This window comes from Manis pentadactyla, chromosome 1 (assembly GCF_030020395.1).
Source record: "Manis pentadactyla isolate mManPen7 chromosome 1, mManPen7.hap1, whole genome shotgun sequence".
Taxonomy (NCBI): domain Eukaryota; kingdom Metazoa; phylum Chordata; class Mammalia; order Pholidota; family Manidae; genus Manis; species Manis pentadactyla.
In genome coordinates this window covers 45,087,408-45,110,188 of record NC_080019.1, presented here as the reverse complement: position 1 = coordinate 45,110,188, position 22,781 = coordinate 45,087,408, and the positions used below count along the sequence as shown (strand labels likewise).

Genomic DNA, 22,781 nt, shown 5'->3' with positions numbered 1-22,781 from the left:
TTACATTTTTGCCACTATACTTTTAATTTCTAAAATCTCTTCTTTGTTCAGTTTTTATATGGAGAGGTTCCTTTTTTATTATGTAAGCATTTTATCTGACAATATTATTAATAGCAATCCTTGAGTTTTTTCTATTCCCTGCTTTTTTGTTATTGTTCCTTTGGATTCCTTTTTCTGTTTGTTTTCTGTTAGAGACTTTCCTTAAATGTTGGGTGATCTCTGATCATTTTTAATTGATTTTTATTGAGATAATTATAGATTCATATGCAGCTGTAAGAAATAAAGAGAGTCTGCTCCTGTACATTTCCCCCAGTGGTAACACTTTGCAAAGTAGTACAATATCACAACCGGGATATTGACATCAACACAATCCTCTGATCTTATCCAGATTTCCCCAGCTTCACTTTGTCCTCTTTTGTGTGTATTTGATTCTGCAGAATTTTAGCACATGTGTGAGTTCATTTATCTGCCACCACAATCAAGACACACGGCCGTCCCATCACAAGAAGGGAGCCCGCTCTTGCCCTTTACTGACCACACACAACTCCCTCATGACACCCCCCACTCTGTCCCTGACCACCAGCAACAGTCAGGCTGTTCTCCATTTAAAAACGTTTTGTTGTTTCAAAATATTAAAATATAATATAATCTTTTGGGATTAGCTTTTTTCTTTCAATCTAATTCCCTGGAATTGACCCGTCACTCTGCACAGCAGTAGTTCACTCCCTGTTACTGCTGGGTGGTGGTCCACAGTTTATATGCACTACATTCCCACACTGAAGGAGAGCGAAGCTCCTTCTAGTTTTTTGCTGGTATATGTACAGCTGCTATAAACATTCCTGTTTGGGTTTTGTATGAACATAAGTTTCACTTTCTTGTGGAAAAATGCCCAAGAGGGCAATTGCTGGATTGCATAATAGTTGCATGTTTAGTTTTATAAGGAACTGAACTGCTCTCTACAAAGCTGTACCATGTTGTCTTTCCACTAGCAGTTGTATGCATGATCTGTTTGCATCTTTACCAGCATTTGGGTTTTTTTAAGCTACGCTAGTAGGTGCGTTGTGGTATCTCATTGTAGTTTTAATTTGTATTTCCTGATGAGTAATGATACAGAACATCTTTTTAAGAGATTACTTGCCATCTGTATATTATCTTTGATGAAATACCACTTCAGGTCTTTTGCTGATTTTCTAATTGGATTGTTTGTTTTCTTTATTGTGGAGTTTTGAGATTTTTGTGTGTGTCTACATGTTGCAAATATTTTCTCCCAGTCTGTAGCTTGTAGAAAGAAATGCAATTGATTTTTGTGTATCTCATAACCTCTGACCTCGCTGAACTCACTTATCAGTTCATGTTCCTGGAGGGTTTTCTGGATTCCCTGGGATTATTCGCTTCATTCCTGAAAGATAGTTTCATCAGATACAGAATTTATCACTGTCAGTTCTCTCAGCTCATGAAAAATGTTGCACCTCTTCCTGTTGGTCCCTGTGGTTTCTGGTGAGAAAACCACCACTATCCTGGGTTTTGTCTTTAGTTTTTGGAAGTGTTCTAGCATGGATTTCTTTGGGTTGATCCTGTTTGGGGTTTGCTCAGCTTTTTTTTAATTTGCAGGTTTGTGTCTTTCGCCAACTTTTGGACTTTTTCAGCCATTATTCCTTCAGTTGCTCTCTCTCCTCTTCTTCTGGGACTGTAACAATACAGATGTTGGATCTTTGGTTACTGTCTCAGGGGCCAGAGATGCCATTCTTTTTTCCACTCTACTCTCTCAATTCTTCAGATTGGGCAAATTCTCTTTATCTGTCCTCAAGTGCACTGATTTTATCCTGTCCTCTCCTCTCTCCTACTGAGGCCATCCAGCAAGTTTTTATTTCTGTTACTGCCTTTTTCAGTTCTATGACTTCCACTTGGTTCTTTTATATAACTTCTATATCTTTGCTGAGATTTTCTATTTTTAAAATTTGCTTCAAGTGAATTTGTAATTGATTCTTTTTTTTTTCTTTTGGTATCATTAATCTACAATTACATGAAAGACATTATATTTACTAGGCTCCCCCCTTCACCAAGTCCCCCCCACATACCCCTTCACAGTCACTGTCCATGCTGTAAAATCACTACGTCTTCTCTGTGTTGCACAGCCCTCCCCGTTCCCCCCCACACTATACATGCTGATCGAAATGCCCCCTTTCTTTTCCCCCGCCCTTATCCCTCCCTTCCCATTGATTCTTGAAGCAGGTTTATTATGGCTGCTTTAAAAACCCTTTAAAATTCCAAATTTTGATTCATCTCAATGTTGGCATCTGTTGATTCTTCCCACATTCAGGTTGTAATTTTTCTGACCATTATTATGGTGGGTCGCTTTTTAGTGTGTCCTGCACATTTTGGCTATCGTGTTAGAAGACTCTGGGTTCTATTTGGTTCTTTTTTTTTTGTAACAGGCAGAGGCCCTGTTTTGGTTCAACATTTAGGTGCTGGCTTACTTTTGTGGGCTGAGGTTCCAAGGATAATTTAATTTTCAGAGCCTTTCAGTGTTACTTTCATCTGCCTCATTTATCTGGTGTTGCTGAAGCTCTCACTTGTTTCTGCTGCTGCCTGAGAGAGAGGAGGGGGTTGCCCCAGGCACATGCCAGTGCCTCCTGGCAGGGGAGGGGAGCCTCAGGCCAGGCAGAAGGAGAGAACTTCCTGGGCTCTTGACTAGCTCCCCTGCTGGCAGTGCTGGGTTTGCTGGGTGCTGTCGGAAGGACTCTCATTGAATTCGCAAGAGGAGTAAGCCGAGTTGAGCCATCTTCTGTTGCCAGGTTGGGGTCACCTTCTGTCGGGTGGGGGTGTGGAAGAATCCCGCTGTTCAGTCTTTCATGCTGAGGACTGGATCCCGTCTTTCTTTCCCACCTGTCAGAGTTAATGCCTCTAACTGCCCCTGGCACCGTTCCCTTGACTTAGAGCCGCACTGAGCAGGCAGGAGCACACAGACAGGAGTCCCAGGTGGTCTAGGTCTGACGTTGTGCTTTCCATCATTTTTGAAAAGTGGACCACAATGGAAACCCAGCCCGCATGCGGGACCCATTCATAGAAGGGTGTCGCTGTTCACGGATCTGAGTGGCTTGTTTCTCTGAGGGCTCTCAGTTATTGTATCATTTTTCTCTCTTGGGCTGTCAGATGCCAGGAAAGCTGGGAAAATAGCTTCTGGTTTCTCCCTTGGGGAAGGACTGCTCATGTGAGGCCTGTCCCAAATACAGGAAAACTAGCAGATGTGAGGGGACTGCCCAGTGTGTGACATGTGCCTGCCACATCAACACAGCATGGCTGCTCCGCGCAGCCTCAGCAGGCGAGTCGAAGCCCAGAGCCTGCATCCGGGCAGGGCCTGCTCACACAAGGAGGGCTGTGGGCTTTGGTGTGTTTCTTCACACACTTGCGAGGACATCTCTGACCTTGGCAGAATGAGTATACATTTTCTCAAAACTTTCACTTGGCATTACTCTTAAAAGTCCTTGTGACACGCTGATTCCTCATGTCTACATGAGTAGACAACCTGGATGAAGCTCAGGATTGTTATCTGAGAGACAGAAGTCAGACAAAAAAAAGAGAAAACATACTGTATGATTCCATTTATATAAAAGTTTGGAAAATGCAAATAATTACAGCGACAGATAAAGGTTAGTGGCTGTCTAGGCTGGAGGTGTGGGGAGAGGTGAACAACGGATTAAAAAGGGCAAGAGGAAACTCACGGGTGATGGATGCTCTTTGTCTTGACTGTAGTAATGGTTTCCCAGGTATACATACGTATACCAACATTTACCAAGTTGTACACTTCAAATGTGTGCAGTTTACTGTATGTCACTTACACCTCAACAAAAAGCTTAAAAAATAATAAGACTGATCCCCATTTGCTGGCCATCAGATTTTCAGTGTCTGTAAAATAGGGAAAATAATAGCTATCTCATAATTTTGGCATGAAGATTAAGTGTGTGAAGAGTGAATGGATGAAGTAAGATGATATTTTGCTTTGATTCAACTAAAAGTCATGGCGTCACACTGTGCCCCTCTGTCCCGTACCCACATTTCATCCATGGGCGTCTCCCTGGATGACTGATAGTGTGGGAGAGGGCAGAGAGGGACAAGAGGGGCTGTGGCTTGATGACTTGATAGTTGCTTAAGTGGGTACATGAGAGATCAGTATATTGTTCTTTCTACCTTTGTGTATGTTTGCATTTTCTGTAGCTATAATTAAAAAAATAAAGAGTGACTTCCCATTTCACTGAGGGAAAAACCCAAGTCTGTACACTGGCCCTACATAGTTCCCCTACTCTCACCTCTCTGCCCTTATCTCCTACTTACCTCCTCCTGTTACGGAAAATACTGGAAAAACTTGGACTGGGTCACTGACTGAAGAACCAAGTGGCACTCGGAGGTCCTCGAGTGTTGAGGCTTTATTTCACACTGCAGGCTCAGAGGGCAGTAATCTCCCAAAAGTTTGAGCCCTGAACAAAGGCAAAGGGAGCAATATGTATCTTTTTGCTTCTGTATCTGTAACATTCCTATGTGCACAGCAAGCAAGCAAGGAAGAGTGAGTTTAGGGAGTGAACCTTGAGAACGGGTACTCAGCAGAGCAGGAAATCAAGAGAGTGTTTTTGTTGTTTGTGTTGAAGAAGAAGAGACAGAAGAGAGCCACCTGGGCTGGACTGCTGTCATTGTAAATCACTGTCCTTGTAAATTTTTCCCTTTCACTCCTTCATTCAGCCCCACTGGCCTCCTCATGGTTCCTGGCACACACCAGGTGTGACCTGCCTCAGGGCCTTTGCTCAAGCTGTACCTTCCTGCCTGGAGTCTTCCTCTCCTGTGGCTTGAATCTGCTCAGATGTAGTCCTTTCTGTGGGTCCATCTGACTGTTACATTTAAAATTCTTACCACTTCTGTCTGTCACTTCCCGTGCCCCTTGCCCTGCTACCTGTTGGCAAAGCAATGATCATCTGACATCGGGCATGACTGTTTCTGCCCCCTGCCCCCTGTGCTCTGCCCCCGCCCCCTGCCCCCATCCTGGGTGAATGTGAACACCATGAAGACAGGAATTCCTGCCTACTGAGTCCTCAGCATTTAGCACAGTAGGTTCTCGATGGATGAATGAGCCACATATAAACATTCCAGTGAAATGCCTGGTGGGGAATAAGCATGATGGGATTTATCATAATCTAAAAATAAGTAATCGAGTCATTTGTTAAATATAAATTAATTGTTCAGTCAGTACCTTCTGTCCCAGTCCTTGGAAAATGAGACTATGACTAATGAACATTTTTTGTTAGTTTGTGGGAAGCAGCAGGTTAGGGAGGGATTCCCAGTCTTTGGAGGTGAGCAGATCTGCTTCAAATCCTGGCACAGCCATTTGCCAGCTGTGTGAGTTGGCCACGTTGCTGTGTTTCTCAGAGCAGGTCTCTTCGCTGATGGTGCTTGTTGGAAAGGCCCTGCGGTCCAGGGCTGGGTTAGACACCCTTAGTGGGCCTTTGTCCTTTCCACAAGACAGACCCAACTACCTCCAGGCCCCATCCAGGTGCTCTCCCCCTGGGACCTGATGGTATAGTGAGCAAGCAATGGTTGAAGCACTGCTCAGGAGGGGATAGGCGGTGACGTTGCTGAGATTATAAAAGGGGAGGTGACTCAGTCCTGGCCAGCCTGAGGTCTCTTCTCCAACCCCCCAACCCTGAGGTTATAAACAGCTGACTCAGAGGAATGATGGGAGATTCCCCGTAACAGTTCACACCAGTGCCCTGGGGGCTAAATTTAACCCACAGCTGCAGGCTCCAGCACTCTGGCACCAGTTAATCTTGGTGGCTGAGGCTGAGGTGTTTGTGTGTGTAAACTGGGGGAACGTGGTCAGAAGACCAGTAGAGTGAGCATTAGAAATGGCTGTCCTGGGCCTCTTTCCTGACTTCTTAGGTGGTAGGCAGGGTGCGGGGACCCAAGGCCAGGGAGGCTTAGGCCAAGCTTAGTGTGAATGGAGAACAGTGACCATAGATAGCTATCCTAGAATGTTACAGTCTTAGTGTTACTTTTTTGAACACTAGAATCCAGAAAGTCACTCCCTTAGAATAGGTGAATCTTAGGAAATTAATTTTCTAGCACGTCTGACAGCTTGCCGTGTTAAAACCCCGTGACAGTGTACTCCCGGGGGCGCAGAGCCTCGGTGCTTCTGAGCCTCAGCAGAACCGACCTAAGGCCCTAAGAATCTAATTCATCCACCTCCACATTGTGCAGGAAGGGAAACTGAGGCTGAACAGAGGGATCTGACCTGCACAGGCCCCACAGGAAAGTGGTGACCGTATTTGCCTAAGGGAACCTTTTGCTTTCTTGCACAGCCCAAGGAGGGTCTCAGATCTGGGGCAGAAAGGGCAAAAGTTTTATTTTAAAGGTGGGGCAACAAGGTCCCCAGTGGGTGAGTGCCGGGCCAGGTTCACTGATCTTCAGTTTCCCAAGGACACTACATGCAGGAGTGGCTGGAGTGACTTATACTCTAGGAGGAAAGACAGAAGCCCCAGGACAGAAGGGCCCAGAAGGCTCGAAAAAAGGTCTGTCCCTGGAAGAGGGATTCCAGTGCTTCCCTGGTCCAAGGGGCAGAGCTTGGGTCACCCCTTCCCCAAGGGGTGTACTGGCCCTCGAAATGCAGTCAAGGCCTCGCTGTGCTCCATTAGATATGAGGCAAAAAGAATTAAAAAACGAAGAAAAAGAAAGGAGGCGGCGAGGCACCCCAGCTGGACCCAGGAATCCCCGGGGGCTAAGTCAGGGCTGCTCTGGGTGGGGCCCTCTGTCCAGCTGTCCCCTCCGCGTCATGTGCAAGAAGCCAGGCAGCTCCCCTTACAGGCCCCGTGCGCCTCTATATATAGCCCAGCGAAGACAGCGGGGCAGACCGGGCGCGCCCCGCAGGGAGGCAGGAAGAGTACGAGAGGAGGCCCCGGCCCGGCAGCCGCACCCCACGCCGCTCACCATGACGCTGGGCTTGGAGCAGGCCGAGGAGCAGCGGTTGTACCAGCAGACGCTCCTGCAGGAGGGGCTCAAGGACATGCTGGACCACGGCAAGTTCCTGGACTGCGTGGTGCGGGTGGGGGAGCGCGAGTTCCCGTGCCATCGCCTGGTGCTGGCCGCCTGCAGCCCCTACTTCCGAGCGCGCTTCCTGGCGGAGCCAGAGTGCTCCGGCGAGCTGCGCCTGGAGGAGGTGTCCCCGGACGTGGTGGCCCAGGTGCTGCACTACCTGTACACCTCGGAGATCGCGCTGGACGAGGCCAGCGTACAGGATTTGTTCGCCGCGGCGCACCGCTTCCAGATCCCGTCCATCTTCACCATCTGCGTGTCCTTCCTGCAGAAGCGCCTGTGCCTTGCAAACTGCCTGGCCGTCTTCCGCCTCGGCCTCCTGCTCGACTGCGCACGCCTCGCGGTGGCTGCCCGCGACTTCATCTGCGCGCGCTTCTCGCTTGTGGCGCGCGACGCCGACTTCCTCGGGCTCTCTGCAGATGAGCTCATTGCCATCATCTCCAGCGACGGCCTCAACGTGGAGAAGGAGGAGGCCGTGTTTGAGGCGGTGATGCGGTGGGCGGGCAGCGGCGACGCCGAGGCGCAGGCGGAGCGCCAGCGCGCGCTGCCCACGGTCTTCGAGAGCGTGCGCTGCCGCTTGCTGCCGCGCACCTTCCTGGAGAGCCACGTGGAGCGCCACCCTCTCGTGCGCGCCCAGCCAGAGTTGCTGCGCAAGGTACAGATGGTGAAGGATGCACACGAGGGCCGCCTCACGGTGCTGCGCAAGAAGAAGGAGAAGGGGAAGGAGGCAGCGAGGACCAAGGCAGCAGACAAGGGCACAGGCGAGGTGGAGGCAGGGGAGGCCGAGGAGGAGGCCGAGCGCGTCCTACCTGGGATCCTCAACGACACTCTGCGCTTCGGCATGTTCCTGCAGGACCTCATCTTCATGATCAGTGAGGAGGGCGTGGTGGCCTACGATCCAGCAGCTAATGAGTGCTACTGTGCCTCCCTCTCCAGCCAGATCCCCAGGAACCATGTCAGCCTGGTGACTAAGGAGAACCAGGTCTTTGTGGCAGGGGGCCTCTTCTACAACGAGGACAACAGAGAGGACCCCATGACTGCTTACTTCTTGCAGGTGCCCGGCCAGCTCTGGGAGGGGATGCCTAGGGCTAGGTTCTGGGCTGTGGGGCGCCTTGGGGCCCAGGAAAGGCCTGTGTCTACTTGCTGGGAATGTCACGGGGTCTAGGGTGAGAGAGAGACTCGGGAGGTTGGCTGACAGCCACTTGCCTGAAGTTTCAAGGCAGTCAAAGGCAGTTGACAATGAGCTGTATAACTTTGGTGTCTCAGTTTCAGGAGGATGATAACCCCAGGGTGGTCTGGTATGTTGGAGGCCTTAGCCCTGCATAGGGGTTGAGGTCAGACACAGTGAGCAGCAGGAATAAGAGGAGTGTCTGGGGTCCTGTGCAGGGCCTTTACATGAGGCCAGGATTGGAGTGTAGAATAGAGTGTCCCAAAAAAAGGGACCATCCTGCCCAGTCTTCCCATTGTTCAGATGAGGAAAATGAGTCCCAGAAAGGACAGGAGAGCGGGGTGCCTGGTCCACTGGGGGAAGCCTTGGGGCCCAGGAGAGACCTATGTCTCCTTCCTGGGGAATGTCCTTGGATCTAGGGTGAAACAGAATTGTAATGTGACTTTGGGATCTTTGAGGGTAAATGGTAGTTATAAAGTATTCACCAGCATAATGCTCCACCTTGAGAAAACTTTCCAAAAAGATGAGCTACTAGTATGGCTATTAGAAGACTGTCAAGGTAGAAGGGTCACAGACTTAAGATTTTAAAGGGTGGTGACAGAGCTGAATTTGGAAGTTTCCTGTGCAGTGAGATGGGGTGGAAAACAGGCAGGAAGCCGTCAGTTCGGAGTTGTACTGGGGAAGGGACAGGGCCTCAGCCGTACCTCCCTGTCACAGGCTTCAGGCAGCCATGCCCAGGACGCCCCGTCATGGTGCTGTAATGGTGGCACCTACCTCCAGGGGAGGCCTCTGCTGTTCATAGCCTGATAGGAGGAGGGGCTCTGTCTGCAGAAACGGCCTCCAAGCTGTGGCCCTACCTGGAGGCCTGGACCCCTCTGTGACCAGGGTGGGAGCTGGGCTCGGGGCATGGGGGCTGGGGCGTAGCTGATTGGACGCCTGGCCCGCAGTTCGACCACCTGGACTCAGAGTGGCTGGGGATGCCACCACTGCCCTCGCCACGCTGCCTCTTCGGCCTGGGAGAGGCTCTCAACTCCATCTACGTGGTCGGCGGCCGAGAGCTCAAGAATGGAGAGCGCAGCCTGGACTCAGTCCTGTGCTATGACAGGCTGTGAGCAAGGGTGGGGACTGGGCCGGGAGGGAGCCTGGAGGCCGGGTGTTGGTCCAGGGCGGTGGGGGCAGTGGGAGGCCCGGGCCAGGCAGGGTTGGGTAGGGGCTGGTGGTTGGCAAGTGGGATGGGATCTAGGTATTGAGATGTCTGGGGAGTTCCAGGAATGTATCAGGTGCACCCTGAAGATGTGTTGGGTGGGTGGCTGACTGCAGAGAGGGACTGAGCATGCACCTGAAGCCTGTTGCTCACCTTACTCCCTTCCCCTCCAGGTCCTTCAAATGGGGCGAATCAGACCCACTGCCTTATGCTGTGTACGGCCATGCGGTGCTCTCCCATATGGACCTTGTGTACGTCGTTGGTGGCAAAGGCAGTGACAGGTGAGGCTAGGGCGGCCAGTGACTGCAGTACGTTCCAGTGGAGGGGGCTCTGCGGGGATGCCTGGGTTTCTCCTGGCTGCCTTGGGGGGCACCTGGAGCGGCCGGGCCGAGGGAGCACGGAGCAGCGGGTCGGCTCCAGCTTCCTTCCTCTCATTCACTGCCCCCCACCCCCCAGGAAGTGCCTGAACAAGATGTGCGTCTATGACCCCAAGAAGTTCGAGTGGAAGGAGCTGGCACCCATGCAGACTGCCCGCTCACTCTTTGGGGCCACCATCCATGATGGCCGCGTTTTTGTGGCTGCTGGGGTCACAGACACAGGGCTGACCAGTTCAGCAGAGGTTTACAGCATCACAGACAACAAGTACGGCTGCTCCATCCCCAGGGTACTCCCCAAACCCTTCCCCCGGCAGAGAGCCAGGGACAGGCTCTGTGTAACCTCCTGGCTGTGTGGCTTTGGGCCTGTGTCAGCCCTCTCTGGTCTGCCCTGGCAGGAACTGTAGCCCCTGTCTTGGGTGTCTGCTATTAAGCTTGGCCATCAGCACAGAAATAGCCCCTCTCCTCTGACCAGCAGTGATGTGGGCTTCCTCTTCAAGGTGGGGCAAGGGGTATGGCCAGCCTGGTGGGCAGGAGAGAGCTCCCAGGAGCAGGGTAGGAGATGCCCGGTTCCTCAGAGACTCATACCAGGCACTGGCCTGGTGCTGGGGACACAGTGGTGACTGAGACAGAAGCTGCCCTGCCCTGGGAGGTCAGGAAGAAAACTGAGCTGGTGGGCCAATCGGACTCAGCCAGCAAAAGGGGTGGTGGGAGAAGTCTGCCAAGGTGGTGCCGAGGCAGTTGGGAGGAAAAGGGCAGGTCCCTTGCAGGAGAGGCTGTTGCTCAGGTCAGACAGAGTGGGTGTGTGAGGGGACGTGGGGTAGGGGTGGCTGGGGCTGGAAAGACGGGGGCAGGGCTGAGGGACTTTATCCAGAGGGCAGTGAAATGCCTCTCGGGGGTTTTAAGCTCACATCTGTGTCTTACTAAGAAGCCTCATGGCAGCCAATGTAGAGAACAGATCAGGGACTTCCAAGGAGGCTGGGGTGCATCTGAATAGCAAGAGGTAATGACATGCAGTGGGGGTGCAGTGGGAATGGGGCAGAGGGGTACACTGGAGAAAGACTTAGTCCAGGGCTTCTCACACTGTAATGTGCACACAGACCTCCTGCAGATCATGTTAAAGTGCAAATCCTAATTCTTAGGCCCAGGCAGAGCTGAGAGTACAGTTCTAACAAATCCCCAGGAACTGCTTGGTGCTTGCTGATCTGTAGATCACACTGTGAGTAGCGAGAGTTCAGGATATAGAAGAGAGAGAATTTCATGATTGATCAGATGTTGGGGTGAGAGGGAGAAGTGGATGCTTTCGAGTGAGGGTGGGAGGTCACTTACTGGAGAATCATTGGAGTTGGGCAGGAAAAGTGAGGGTCCATTAGGACATGTGGATTTGAGGTGCCTGGGGATGCCAGGGAGGGGCCCACCTAGACAGAAGGAAGGCTGAGCTGGAGGCAGAGATCTGGGGTCAACAGAGGGCACAAGCTCCCTTGGGAGAGAGGGTATAAGTGGGAGAGGCTGAGGCCCAAGCCCTGAGGAATGGTGGGGGCTGATGTGTTATCCAGGAAGGAGGCCTCAGAGGGGGGAGGGGAAGGAAGTCCTGTCAGCAGTGTGTGCTATGGGCCCTGAACTTCAAAGCCCTGTCGTGGTTGGGGACCTGAGAGCAGTTTTGGAGGCTGGGGATGAAGCCCAACTTCAGAAGCCAGGGGAAGGAAGTGAAACACCTTGAGAATAAGTGGGCTGTGAGGGGAGAAGAGGGATGGGGCAGGGTGCTAGGGCACGGGCTCAGTGGCTGGGAGGTAGCAAGTAGAGTTTGTTCTGGAGCCAAGGAGGCTGCTGGGGAGATGAATGATGGATTTCACAGGACAGGTTGGGTGGAATGACAAGGGGACAATGACGGGAAATAGGAAGGGCAAGAGAATGGGGATGAAGTGAAGACCAGGGCCTTCCTGAAGATCAGGGAACAGGTGGCTGTACTGGGAGCATGAGTGCCTGGGATTCGGGCTCCAAGGGGCACAGTGAGAGCCGGGGACGCTTGGCGGGCTCACCTCTGGGCTTGCTGAGGCCCCCAGGAGGTGCACCTTCTCACGCCTGCTCCTCCCCATCAGGTGGGCGCCCTTTGAGGCCTTCCCGCAGGAGCGCAGCTCACTCAGCCTGGTCAGTCTGGCGGGCACCCTCTATGCCATCGGCGGCTTTGCCACGCTGGAGACTGAGTCGGGGGAGCTGGTCCCCACAGAGCTCAACGACATCTGGAGGTGAGCCCGGCCCCAGGGAGGTGAGGGAGAATCAGGAGCAAGGCTGACGCCCCACAGCACTGTGGCTGAGCACCTTCAGGCACCTGGCAAGTTCATTTGGGGGCCGAGCCAAGACCTCTTCCAAGGAGTCCTGTGGTCAAGGGACAGCAGACATGGCTGCTCAGCCCAGGTTCTCTCCTGGAGAGAGTCGGGAGCACCAACAGTGTCACAGCTGGGAGCTGGTCCCAAGGGTAGGGCTGGGCCCATGGACACACCCCGGGGAGTAGAGGGCCCCTGAAGAGGCAGCCAGGCCTTTCCTCTGCCCTCCTCCCTCCTGGACATTTGCTCTGGAGGGGAGAGCTGAGGCCAGGATTGCAAAGCTGGTGGAGCCCAGCTTCTCAGAGCCACTGCTTTCCATGGCTGCCCCTTCCTGAGCATGCAGGGAGGAGATTCTGCCCACCGGGGCACCTTCAGCTGCAGTTACCCACCACTGCAGTCTCAGAGGGCAGTGCTGCTGGGAGTGCGGGCTCCGGGAGGACTTCCTGGGGTGCCGCAGATGGAAATTCTCAGGAGGAGGGCACGAGGGAGGTGTAGACCTTCCTGGAGATGGGGCTGGGGCTAGGGGGCACTCCCTGGGCGGGGCCTGGTGTCCCCAACCACCCCGCCCTGCTGGGTCCCCTTGGGGCTCTGCTGACCAAGCTCCTTGGCCCTGTCCCACTCCCTCCCACCCCCAGATTTAATGAGGAGGAGAAGAAATGGGAGGGTATCCTGCGGGAGATCGCTTATGCTGCTGGCGCCACCTTCCTACCTGTGCGGCTCAACGTGCTGCGCCTGACCAAGATGTGACCAGCCCAGAGTGCCCCTCCCATCCTGGGGCCTCCTGGAAGAGGCCAGAGCCCACCCGGATCCTGTCCTGGGGCCCAAGGGGCTGCTTCAGGGGGAAGGGAAGTCGCTGTGCATCTCGTACCTAGGCAGGTACGAGAACCTCAGGCCTCTCCGCTGTTCCCATATACCTGGTCTTGGACCTAGAGCCAGGACCTCAGCCCCAGCCTGCCTGCGCCACCAGTATATCTCCCCACAGGACTCACGCCTCCTTGCCTGTCCCATGGGGGGTGCTCCCGTCAAGCACGGATAGGTCTCCCTCCTTAAGAAGAATGAAGTGCCTTCTGAGCAGGCAGCTCAGGGTCTGGGGCCTGGAGCTCCAAGCACATGTAACCAGGTAGTTGAAGATCTGGGGCTTCAGTGTTCAGTCACTGGGTGGCCCAGGCCGGTGGTCCCTGCCTTCCACCTAGGGGTCTATCCTCCGCAGTCTGTGCTCACCAAGGCCTTGACCCCCCTCCCTGTGGCCCAGGACCTCCAGCTCCTCATCTAGCCTGAAGAAGGAGCCAGGGGACTTGTGGGGGGAGAGGCAGGGAACAGCCAACCTGGTAGAAAATGTTTATTCTAACTGGCCGGGCCCCGTGTGGCCAGCGCGGCTGGGGCGCCCAAACAGCGAGGCAGAGCCCGTCCCTCTCCCCCACCCGCCTACTCCAGCTTCTCTTTGTCCCGCTTCTCCTCCTCCAGTGCCAGGGTTCGCTCTCGCTCCTTGATCAGCTGAATGCCACAGTAGGTAACAAACAGGACGGCCAGTGTGGTCTGGGGGAACCCTGTGCAGGGAAGAGATCCTCGATGCCTGGGAGCAGCACCCCTCCTCAGCAACTTCCTTCCCCACCTGCCTTGCTCCCCTGATGAGTCCCTGGGATGTTGGGGTGTTGGGGGCTGCCTTTCCAAAGCCCACAGGCCCTGAGGTTGGTGCTTGGCACTTTCTGTATCCATCCCCCAACCCCACCCCTCACCTGTGAGTAGCAGGCGCCTGGCGACCAGCTCTGTGAACTCAAGGCTGTTCAGGCTGACAAGGTTGTACATGATGATGGCCCAGAAGTTCATGGCTCCAAAGAGGGCCCGCACCCTGCGGGACGTCTGCTCTGACAGAGAGGCCTGCTCAGTCCAGGAAAGCATTGGCAGTAGGGCAAGAGGCCCACGGGAAAGAGGACATAACTGGTCAGGGCCTTGCCCACATGGCCACCCAGGTCCTGGGGATATGCCTGGGTTTCTGACAGCCCCAGGTCAGTTCTCCCTCATTGTTAAAGATGGGGAAACCAGAACCCCGAGAGAGGGCAGGGCCTGACCAACACAGCAGGCCCAGGTGCCCACACCCCACGGAAGGCAGGGAGTACCAGATACCCAGGGGGAGCTGCTGTGCTCACAACCGGGAGTGCGTACTAGGGGCCGAGTGGCTGGGAGGCCCCGGAAAGCTGCAGTGCCACCACCTCCGGTGACCTGGTCACTCGGTCCCAGAACCATCCCTACTCACCTCGATTTGGGATAGGGGCCCCATTTCTGCCAGCTTCTGTACCCAGAGCTCAAAGTTGAGGCCAAAGCAGTTAAGGAATGACCATAGGTAAACAATATCACAAGGCCCAAGCCACAGAGTGGTGATGGCAAATGTGGCCACGGTGGCCCCCAGCTCTGGGATCACCTTGGAGTGCTCCCCACCGATGTGGTCATACACATACCTGCAGGAAGGATGGAAGAAGGGGCCAGTGGGAGAGTTGGAAAGGGCAGGAAGGAGATGGGCAAAGGACATAACCGGGGCAGTCCTCAACCCTAGCATCCTGGGCACATTCAACATTCCTGACCTCAGGTGGCTGCTGCTTCTAAACATGCGGGGCTCAGCTCAACCTTGAGCTTCCTATCTTCTCCAGCCATGTTTATTCATTCTCCAAGCCATCTCATCTAGACCCAAGACTTCGAATATTGTCCCTATGCTGATGAGCCCCAAATCTGTGTCTTTTGCCCAGTGTCTCTCCTGATTTGTTTACCCAAATGTTACCAGATGTCCCACTTGAATGACCCCCATGCCTGCCCAAACCCATGCATCCCCATCGTGGTTAATGCCACCACCACCCATTCAGGTGCAGGCTGAAGCCTTGGCGCCAACTTGGACTCTCAGTTCCTCTCTCCACCCATCTCCTCTCATGTACATTATCACAAGAGCCTCCTGAGTCATTTGCCTGCTTCTTGTGTCCCCTGCCCCACTGTCCGTTCGCCACACAGCAGCAGGAGGCATCTTTTAAGAGTGTAACTCAGGTCCCATGACTTCCACGATCAAGGCCTCCCCCAGTGGCTCCATTACAATTAGAATAAACTCGACCTCCTACCATGACTAGAAGATGCCATGTCATGTGGTTTCTGCCTGCTTCCCTGACCTCATCACCCACCGTTGTCCCCTCCGTTCACCATACTTAGACACACACAGCTGCTTCCTGACTCATGCCCTTTGCACTTGTTCCCTCTACCTGGAATTCTCTTCTTGAGATCTCCTTATCGCTCAAGTCTCAGTTCAGGTATCTCGCAGACCCCAACTAAAGAAGCTTTTATCCTGGGCCAACTTCTATCTCATTACAGGTTTTTTTTTTCATAATGCTTACCACTCTCTGAAATTATTTATGTGTTTACCTTTTTATGTTCTGTTTCTCCCCACTAGACTGTAAGCTCCATGAGTTCAGGGTCTTTGCCATGTTCACTGTTGTATCCCCAGTGCCTAGAACAGTGCCTGGCACATAGTAGGTGCTCAATAAATATTTGTGAAATAAATTCAGTAGACGACACATTGAGTAACCAGCCTGTTTCCTTGGCCTCCTCATTTCCAATGGTTTCTTTTACACCACCTCAGCCACTCAGTCCCATGACCACAGCCCTTTGTCACCACTTGAAATTTCATTCCTTCCTACTTACCGTTCCTCACCCAGCCCCTCCTGACCTGGCCCCCAGCTCCAGTTCTTCAATCCCATCCACATCCTCCACCCCATTTTGTGATTCTCCTCCTATCTTTACCACCTCCTTACAGGCTTCTATTCAATGAATCATCATTATAAATCACCCCCAAAAAACCTTATTTGTCACTTCTTCCATCTGGGAGAACCCAGTCACCCACTTTCTCCTCAGTTGCACCCAAGAAGCTTAGCTCTGATGGGGAAAAATCTCACATCTTCACATAGTACAGTCCATGAATCCACTATCCAACCCCATCTGGCTCTCAATGCCAAGCCTTGTGCAGTCATCTTCTCTCACACTCCGCAGTGGCTCCTGCACCCTTATCTCCTGTAAGCATGAAGGGGTGCGGTGAGAGATGTAGGCAGGAGGAGGGAGGCATACAGATGCCCCCAACCCTGCATCTCTCAACTGAGGACCTTGCCTCCTGCTTCATGGAGAAAACCGAAGCCTTCAGGTGAACCCCTCACCTTTCCCCACTGACCTGCCATCCTCTACATCCTCTTCCCCGTCCTGAAGCCAGGCCTCTGCCCGACTGGCTCCATCTCCTCTTCCCTCCGCAGGGACCTCACGCCACTAGTCACGCTCTCCCGTGCCTTGCCATCTCCCTCTCTGCTGAACAAGTCCCCTCAGCACCCAAGTAGGTCTCGCTGTTTTCTTTTTTAAAATGCCCTCTTCTGCTTCAGTCTCTTCTCTGCCTTCCCCTCACTACCAGGCTGCCTTCAGAAGCTGCCCACACAGGAGCTCCCATGGGGCCTGTCTCCTTGGAATAGCACCTGCCCTGTCTCTCCGGTGAGTGGCTGAGCACCATGCCACTGACACTAACGCTGTCGCCAGCGTCCTTGACCCCCTGCAGCAGCAGACCCAGTTGCCCCCTCCATGCCTGATCGTCTTCCCTTAGATTACAGGCTGTCCTGTGCTCTTGACTGGTCTCCTGTTCCGCTGACCACTCCTTTGTAGTCCCTTCTGCTGGCTCTTCTTCTCCCCCATCCAGAGTCCTTCCAGGCTGACTCCACTGTCCCTTTTTTCCTCTTCTTACCCTGCACCCTCTCCTTGGGACGTATGCACCCCCAAGAACTAAAGACCACCCACCCACACTGATAGTGCTCAGAGATCCATCGGTCCCGTGAACTTCTCCAAGCCCCAGGCCCTCAGACCTAACCACTTCCCTGGACCTCCACAGTGATGTCTCCCAGATTCCAGCCACACATTTCTCAGGCAGAGCCCCTCTCTGGAAACAACTTCTCCATTCTGCCAGGCTACAGACGAGAATCTGGAGTCGTCTCCCTCTCCTTGATACCCCCAATCCATGGCCACATTCTGTCCAGGTTGTCTGTTGTGCATCTCTAGTCTGACCATTTCTATCATGTCCAGGGTCCCCACCCACGTCCAATCCGCTGTGGCTTTCACCTAGACCTCTGCAACAATCTCCTCATTGCACTGCTTGCTTCCTGTGACCCAGGGGTGATCTTTTCAAACGTGGACCAATCTCTGCACTGCCCTGCTCAGACACCTGTTAGGATGGCCGTGACCATCCCTCTGTCCCACCCCAACTCACTTGCAAAGCCAGTCATTGATGCCACGGTCAAAGTGCCTGAGGAAGGAAAGCAGATGGGTGTAAATCAGCCAGGAGCGGCGCTCCCGGGGGACGGAGGCTGAGGGAAGGTGGGGATCCGAAGACGTGTACCCGGGACCTCGCACTCACGTTTCCGCGAAGACATAGAGCGCTGTGATGCACTTGGGGGGCTGGGGCGGGTCCAAGTGGTCCAGGCGCGCCACCGCGCTGACGACCCCGAAGAGGACGGCCGCCTTCACCCAGTCGTACACCAGGTTTGAGTAGGCTAGGCCGGCTGGGGGCAGAGTGTCGTCACTGCCTGAGGGGGGTCGCGCCAGCCTCCCTACCCGCAACCCCCGGGGCCCGGGCGCGCCGAGCCCTCCGCCGGGGAAACTTCCCTGGCGCTGGGGGAGGTCCTTGGGCGCGCCCCGCCCAGGAGCCCCTCCCCTCCCCAGGGGCGCGTCGCCCACCTTCCGGGGGAGGGGCGGGGCGGGGCGGGGTCCGGCCCGCCCCCGGGAGGCCCGCCTGCACCGGGGGAAGAAGCGGAGGCCCCGGGCAGCGGGGCGCGCCCTGGCTGGTACCTCTCTGGCCTCGAGGACAGAGCTGACTCCGAGACCCACGCGTGTCAAGGAATAAACGCGCGCCCCCGCACTCCTGGGTAGGTGCTGTGCCTCCTTGGGGTGTCAGCCTCCCCAGCTGGGACGCCGTGCGGTCCCAGCGCCAGTCCTGGGACGGCGGCCCTCCCCAGACCCTCCCCGGGGCCAGGTGACCACCCACCGAGGGCGCCGTCCGGGAGGCGGCTGGCGAACTTGAGATCACTGGGGATGGTGAGGATGTAGAAGAAGTGGAAGAAGATGTCCACGGCCATGATGGCCACAACGCTGAGGCCCGCCTGGGCCTGGATGCGCCACAGCTCGCCCTCACGCCTCGCCGGCGGCCCCTGGCTCACCTGGGGATGTGAAGGGTCTGAGGGGGAGGCAAGCCCTGACTGAGGGTGCAGACACATCTCCACCTGGCGACCTCCGTCTGGGAGCGAAAGTGTGGCCCCACCTTGGGGTCTGAGGGGGCCCGGCGCCATGGTTTCCTCCTGGAGTCGGCCTGAGGGTGGGACGCGCCTGCCCTGGGAGTCCTGAGGTGGGAGCCCGTCTGGAGAGGGAGACCCAGGCCTGCTCAGGGAGCCCACAGGGTGTCCCTCACCTGGGCGTGGAAGCGGTCAAAGGTCATGATGGGCCCGAAGAAGAAGAAAGGCAGGTAGAAGTTGTACTTGAGCAGGTCAGCTAGGGAGTAGTGGCGGCCAGGGTGTGCACAGTTCTCCAGTGCAAAGCTGGTGCAACGCAGCACTGTGAAGCTGCTGCCCCCATGAAACAGCACCTCTTGAAGATCAAAAGTGCCTGTTACAAACCCGTTCTGGAGGGGAGAGAACAGGCCACCAGCTCACCAGGTGCCCCTTGTCTCTGGGAAGCCCACCCAGCTTCTTAGAGGGGTCCCAGCCTGGTCCTGTCCCTTCCTCTCTCCAAAGCCAGTCATCATTGGCCATTGACCAATTCATGTTTAATGTTAGGTTAGAGCAGGGGATGAGCTGCTGTGGTGGGAATGGCCGCTTTATGGCAGGTCATACTCCATAATCAAAGGCTTGGAGACAGGTAGAAAGTAAGGAAATGCTTGGGGAGACTTGGGAGGTAAGGGCTTTGGGTGAGAGGTACCTACCTATCCCTGTACCCTGTCCCGCCCCAGTGCACACCTGCCAGGAGATCAGTGGGTCCAGCTTGAAGGAGGCAAGGCTAGCCAGGCCGAGACCCAGACAGAGCCAGGACTGGCCCAAGAGTGAGGCCACGTAGAGGCTGACACAGTGGCCAAGCAGCAGCAGCAGGTACCAAGGGCCCATCGTGCCCACTACGGTCAAGGCCCCGTATACAGCATACATCCAACAACGGAGCTGTGGACAGGAGAAGACTTTGTGTGCCTATCCACCCAAATGGAAGTGGGACCCCAGGATGGCTTCCCCACAGCCCTTGTATCTGAGGAGATGCTGGCAGGGGGAGGCTGGGGTGATTCTGGTCCTGCTCACCTGGGGGGCAGCCATTGTGCAGAGTTTAGCAAACAGCACGTGTCCAGAGAGGGCAAAGACGATGATGTTGCGGAAGGAGGTGAACCACATCACCCACTCAAAGTCAGCCACATCCTGGGCAGGCCAAGGGTAGGTTAAGGTGGAGCAGAATGGACTGGCACTTTGGCTGGTCAGAGTTCCAGCCTTCCCAGACCCCATGGTCTTTTATGCCTCAGGGGAGAGCAGTGGCTAGAAGTCCCTGCCAGCCCCTCTAAGGGAAGGACCAGGTAGGTAAGTAAAGAGAACAGGACGCCATGTGGACTGCCCTGCCCCGCCAAGCTCCTCCTAGGCTTAGCACTATCGCTGGCATCCTGCCATTATGGCACTGTTCCTGGGAAGCGTGGTGTTGGAGGCCCCTCCTGAAGCATATCTCAGTTTGTTTTCGAAATGAGCAGGGTCTGGGGCGGGTTTGATATGGTCCCAGAAGGACACCGGAGGGGCAGGTGGAGAAACTGAAGGTGTTGAAGCTCAAGCCAGAGACCCTCCCCACTGTGGGCGTTCTGTTACGTGGGAACATCTAGGACAGGGAGCGTTGGGAAGGGTTTGGGAAAGGAGAGGTGTGCCAGGGGCAGGCACTGCAGTCAGGGACCCTGAGGTGTGGGGGACCTACCATCTTGCGGCCGATGTACTCCCAGCCCGGTTGCACAGACTCCCTGAAGGCCTTCCTGTGGGCCCCATCTGAGAACAGAGCGTGGCCTCAGGGAGGAGGCCCTTCATACACACACCCGTGCCTGCCCCTGCAGAAGGCTGACCCCCACCCTGTGGGGAGGGAACTGGTTTGAGTCTCTTTCTCTGCCTCTACTTCACTCTAGGTCTTGCTAATGTACCCCTGAGTGTCTGCGTGTCTCTGAGGCTATGTCCAGGTCTCTGAGTCTGTGACTCCCTGTGACCACACCTGGCTCGGCCCAACCCCTGGGGCCTTAGGGAATACCTTTGGTCTAGAGCCTCTCCTTTTCTGGTTGCTGAGGTCCCCAGGGGAAGAAGGGCCCCCTGCCCCTGCCGCAGGGCCCACTGTTACCTTGTGAAGCCTCAAGGAGGCCCCGGGCAGCATAGGCCAGAGCGCCACTCAGCACCAGTGAGTACAGGCCCAGCTCCACCACGGGCAGTGCTGTCTTGATGCCCATAGCCTGCATGGGGCTGGGGAGACAGATTGGGTGAGGGCTCCATTGCCCCCCAAGCTGTGCCTAGCCTCACCCATGGTCCTCCACTGAGGTAGTGGGGTCCGTCCCATTCTGAAGAGGGACTGCCCCTTCCCTCTGAAGAGATTCCCCTCCTTGGAGATCTCATTCCACATCTTCCCCCATCCCTGTCTCCCACTCTTCTCAGGCCCCCCAATATCTGGTGCCCCTTCCCAGGTGCTCTAGCTGCCACCCTTCCCACTGAAGGCTCTTGAAAGTGTAATTTTCACTCTCAGCCCTCCTTCTTCACCTTCTTCACTTCTTCATACCTTTCGGGTGGACTGGTCCCCAGCCTCTGTTCAAAAGGCTCCTGCAAAGGCCTCCGCTAACTTTCATGTGGAAACCCCACCTGCATCGCCTCAGTCAGGTTGCCAGCTCCCAGGTCCCTGCCTCAGCAGGCCGCCCCCAGCTCCCCCACTTCATAGTGCCCCCTTCTCTGATTTCTGCATGCCTTCCAAGCTGTCCTGGCCCTCCCAGTCCTGGCCCTAGCACCAAGGCTCCATACCTTTCTTCCAGCCTCCCGTCTCTCTGACACGCATTGCCTGAAACAGACCCAGAGCCCCAGCCTGCTGCCTCCCTGGTCCCTGCCTGTGGCTGCGGCTACACCACCCCACTCTCTCGGGGTTCTGGGTATTCTGGATGCTGGCTGGAGGCAGTGCTATTTGAGGAGGTGCCCTGGGGTAGCAAGTGTGGGGCCAGGCAGGGCCAAAGGGGCCCCAGGGAGTGTGCTGGCTGCTGTCCCAGGTTCTGACCAGTATCAGGCTCACTGTGAGCCTGCCAACACCCTCTGCCTGTGCCTGGCTGTCTCCGAGAGTCTTGTGGGACCACCCCTGGGGCCTCAGCCAGTACCTGTATCTTTCGTGTCCATCTCCAGCCTGACCAGGGCCTTACCAGGGGTGCCATGGGTATTAGACTCAGGACTTAAAGGGAAGAACATGTCTAGATACCTTCTTGGGCTGAGCTGGGCCAAGAGGTGGCTGGCATTGCCTCTGTCTCCCACCCCAGATCCTCCCTGAAATCTTCACCAGCCCTGCACCCAGTTCTCCTGTCTCCCCATAGTTGGTATTTTCCCGAGTACAAAGATTCAGGGATTCAAGGACATGAGAGGGGCGAGGACCAGCCAAGGTCAAACAGTGGGTCTAGGACAGGATCAAGTGTTCCCAGTGACCCCTCTGGCATCTCAGATACGAGCTCTGCTGCCCCTGCCCATACCAGGGGGCTGCCGGGCCTGGTTTCTGCGCTCCCGGCCCGAGGGCTGAGGCACCTCTTCATTGGTCCGGTGCAGGTGGGGAGGCCCTGAGGATCGGGTTAATGGAGCAGGACTGTGAAACCGGAGCACCGCAAAGAGCCCGTGAAACAGCTCTGTCAGCTGCCTCCCACTTGCCGCTTTCCAATTTTAGCTCCCCATGGCCGGTGCAGGGTGTCCCCGGGGGGGGCCTCTGCGAAGAAGGCCGGGGCTGGCCCCAAGCCGGACACCTCTCCAGACAGACCCCCGGACCGGGGCCAGCCTGTGGACACTGGGGTGCCCCCTGCTCCTCAGTCCTGCCTGGCTCAGGGACACCTGGAGTAAAGCCTGCTTTGGAGCCTGAAGTCTAGGATGAAGGGCCTGGGGTGGGCTCCCACAATGCCCTTAGGTCTCAAGGGCCCCAGAATGGCTGCATCTCAGGCGGGCACTGACCTTGAGGAGGCTGTGAGGGACCCTGGCACACTGCCCACCTCAGAGATCCAGGTCTTGCGTCCGATCGTGCGTCCGTCTGACCAGCTGGGCTCTGGGGCCACGGTGGGGTGTGTCCAGCCCTGGGGTCCCCACCCCCTTGAGGCTGTGCGTGGTGAGTGGTGACAGCAGGAGGAAGGGGAGGAGGAGGGCAGGGAGGAGGTGGCCGTCCTGGAGTGAAGCTGAGCAGAGTGGAGCAGAGCCGAGTGCTGCAGAGCTGCTGGCCACAGGGAGCCGCAGGGAGGCTGGGAGCGGGGGGAAGGGGTGGCTCGTGGCATGGGCTCAGATGGGGATGCCTAGGCCACACTTCAGCCTGCCTTCCCTGGCCAGTAGAGCCTATGCTTCCCTTTCAGTTTTGGCCAGCACTCC

General features: G+C 55.4%; 2 protein-coding genes across 6 annotated transcripts; one reads left to right on the top strand and one right to left on the bottom strand.

The window, feature by feature from the left end:
- Nucleotides 1-6,881: 6,881 nt before the first annotated feature.
- KLHL40 (kelch like family member 40) lies at nt 6,882-13,310 on the top strand. The gene is made up of 6 exons (XM_036897203.2): nt 6,882-8,128; nt 9,190-9,350; nt 9,620-9,727; nt 9,903-10,088; nt 11,920-12,066; nt 12,780-13,310. The coding sequence occupies exons 1-6, from the start codon at nt 6,971-6,973 to the stop codon at nt 12,889-12,891; spliced, it is 1,872 nt and encodes a 623-aa protein (XP_036753098.2). The 5' UTR covers nt 6,882-6,970; the 3' UTR covers nt 12,892-13,310.
- A 158-nt stretch (nt 13,311-13,468) lies between these two features.
- HHATL (hedgehog acyltransferase like) lies at nt 13,469-22,541 on the bottom strand. 5 transcript variants are annotated; one of them, XM_036897199.2, is made up of 12 exons: nt 22,377-22,513; nt 20,539-20,657; nt 20,131-20,198; nt 19,482-19,595; nt 19,155-19,349; nt 18,611-18,820; nt 18,191-18,362; nt 17,564-17,708; nt 17,417-17,452; nt 14,399-14,600; nt 13,881-14,022; nt 13,469-13,691 (listed from the first exon to the last, which is right to left on the bottom strand). In XM_036897199.2, exons 2-12 carry the CDS (start codon nt 20,651-20,653, stop codon nt 13,570-13,572), a joined length of 1,521 nt encoding a protein of 506 aa, XP_036753094.2. In that variant the 5' UTR covers nt 20,654-20,657; nt 22,377-22,513; the 3' UTR covers nt 13,469-13,569. The 5 variants fall into 5 exon arrangements, with proteins under 5 accessions (XP_036753094.2, XP_036753097.2, XP_036753093.2 ...); XM_036897202.2 differs by having other exon boundaries at nt 13,469-14,022; nt 22,415-22,541; XM_036897198.2 differs by having other exon boundaries at nt 13,469-14,022.
- Nucleotides 22,542-22,781: the final 240 nt, after the last annotated feature.